This window comes from Notolepis coatsorum (assembly GCF_963971535.1).
Source record: "Notolepis coatsorum genome assembly, chromosome: 12".
Classification (NCBI taxonomy): Eukaryota; Metazoa; Chordata; class Actinopteri; order Aulopiformes; family Paralepididae; genus Notolepis; species Notolepis coatsorum.
In genome coordinates, this window is record NC_140176.1 from 66,295,320 (window position 1) to 66,297,819 (window position 2,500).

The 2,500-nt window shown below is 39.6% G+C and overlaps 1 protein-coding gene across 1 annotated transcript in view; it reads right to left on the minus strand.

Moving 5' to 3' along the window:
- drd3 (dopamine receptor D3) overlaps nt 1-2,500 on the minus strand; it is a gene marked incomplete at its 3' end in the record, with an annotated part of 281,359 nt that overhangs the window by 867 nt on the left and 277,992 nt on the right. The window contains exon 8 of the mRNA XM_084325856.1: nt 1-35. This exon is cut by the window's left edge and continues 867 nt beyond it. Coding sequence (XP_084181982.1) covers nt 1-35 — 35 coding nt within the window. The remainder of the gene's footprint in view (nt 36-2,500) is intronic.

Genomic DNA, 2,500 nt, shown 5'->3' on the forward strand with positions numbered 1-2,500 from the left:
GGGGCCTTCTGCTGAGAGGAAGAGAGGAGAGGATGCTGAGGGGGGCGGGGGTATGAGAGTGAAAGGTATGAGAGAAAAGATGCAATAGTCAAAGGTGGAAAGACGACTGATGCTGAAGTAGAAGCACAAAGAAGAACAAAGGTATGAGCAGAGGAATGGTAACCCAGATGTTGCTCTTCAGAATACCAAAACTGCATAACCAACAATGGCCCTCTTGGTTTGCCCTGACAATGAGCCCAAAACATGTTTTTGCCAGATCCCAACATCAGTGGATGCCGCTTTATAGCCCAATAATCTGTTGTTGGTACGCATGTCGTCCAATTGGGAATGGATACTGAGTGAATATATTAATCATATCGTCAGCATAGAGATGTGTGACAGTGGAATGTCTCTCAACTCGCTGCGTAAAAGTATTGTGGTAGGCTATAATATAGGCTATAGGCTATAATATAAAATAATATAATATATTTTAGTGCCAGCAATATCTTCGTAATCTTTGTAGAGCAGTGCAAACTACTGTAGTAAATTCCCAAACATAGACTCATGATTAACTAATGTGTGGAAATATTTAGGCCTCAAAACAATAAGTCATAGATTGTCTGTGTGTGGTTACATAGACTGATTGTGCAAATGCCCTCCTGGGGTGACAATGGCATAGTGGCAGCTGGGGTAAGATTACTTCCCTTTAGGGGATAGATCAAACAAAGACCAAAAGGTCATGTAGACATGTTATCTCGCTGAAGTTTCCTGTCACACACACAGTGAAGTGTTATCAGCTGCTTACGGCCTGGGGACACAGACAGACACACACACATACTCACACACACACATTTTCGAATACACATTCACACACACACACTCACACACACAGAGACACACACATTTTCACATACACATCCACACACACACACACACTCACACACACACACACACACACACACACACATTCACACACACACATACACATTCACACACACACACACACACACACAGGAGATCTCCAAACTAACTATTTCCTGGTATATTGTTAAAATAGTAATTTGAATAAGTAAGTTAAAATATAATTAGTGTTTGGTCATACTAAAATGTCTACAATTAGTTAATGTGTCTGTGTTTATTTCAATTAATGTTCAGTATGATTAATTGATTGTTACACATTCTGCAATCTGTTAAGCAATGTTCTATATGGTATTGAAATGTATTCTATTAAGCTAACAGAATGATTAGATTTGTTAGATATATGTTCTAAAAGTCAAACAGACTTAGTAATAAAGAAATATATCTGTGTTTAGGTAATCAATATATCTTGAGGTACATCAAAGTACTAACAAGTCAAGTAATGTGTTTAAGTAAAAGATATAAGGAAATGAAAATGATGCAATGTTTAAACTTTGACTAAGGTAGAGGGTAATGTGTTTAAGTAAAATTATAGGTTAGATATTATAGGTTAGATATTCTCTGGGTAACTGTGAAGAGGGTTTGGCCTATAAGCCAAACCCCTATTTTCAAATACCAGCTTAGCCGGTTTGTGATTGGGGCAGTAATGTGATGATGTCATCAACTCAGAGACACTCGGCCTGGGCTATAAGAATGGGGTGTAATGGTGGGAGGAGAGACTCAAGGAACTCGAAGGAAACAACAGAAGAACACTCTGAACCACAACCAAACCCACAAGGACAAGACCTCACCTACCATCTCACCCATCCAAGGCAGAACGAGAACAAAAGGACTTTTTGGAGGGAAAACCAACTTCTTTGTTTTGTCAGCCAAGACAACACAAAGACCAGCAACAACTTATCAATTATCATTCTTTATACTGTAATATTAGGCTGGTTGTATCATCTTACGGCATAGTGTTTGTGATCAACAACCATAGCATCTTCTTATTGTAATTTGTATACATTCTTAAACTTTGATTAAACAACTGTTAAACTATCTTTCCTCCTAAATTCCTTCTGCCTTTCGGCCTGCTCAGTCAGTTTGAAGAGAAGTGATCCCAGCTTTAAAGTATTGAGACACAACGCAGAAAGAAGCAGCAAACAGGTTCTGATCAGAGCAGAACCGAAACAGCTTGGAAATCCACTTCATTTTGGTGCCGTACTTCAGTGAATCTAGTGCTCGTTTTATCACACAACAAAGAAATTTTTTTCTACACGCCGGTCGACGAGGAGAACAACTGGTCGATCGTCTTTGAAGTGACTAGGAACAGTTACTAAGAGGTGAGTGTGATAATGTATGGACGCTCTATTCGAACCGCGGAGGGGGTTGCTAAGAATTTAACCTCATGTAATCATGATGTAAGGGTAAATTAAATTGAATATTCTGGCTGGGGAGGGCGGCTCGGTAATCACCGGGCGTAGTATATTTTATTGTAAAAATGTTAGCACTATGAACGGGGCGCCGTTGCCAGTCGGAACAGGTAAGGGGATAGGAACATGTCTTAGATTCGTGCTCAGAGTTAAGCCGAGATAGACACCGTGCATAGTATGTCTTAAAGTAG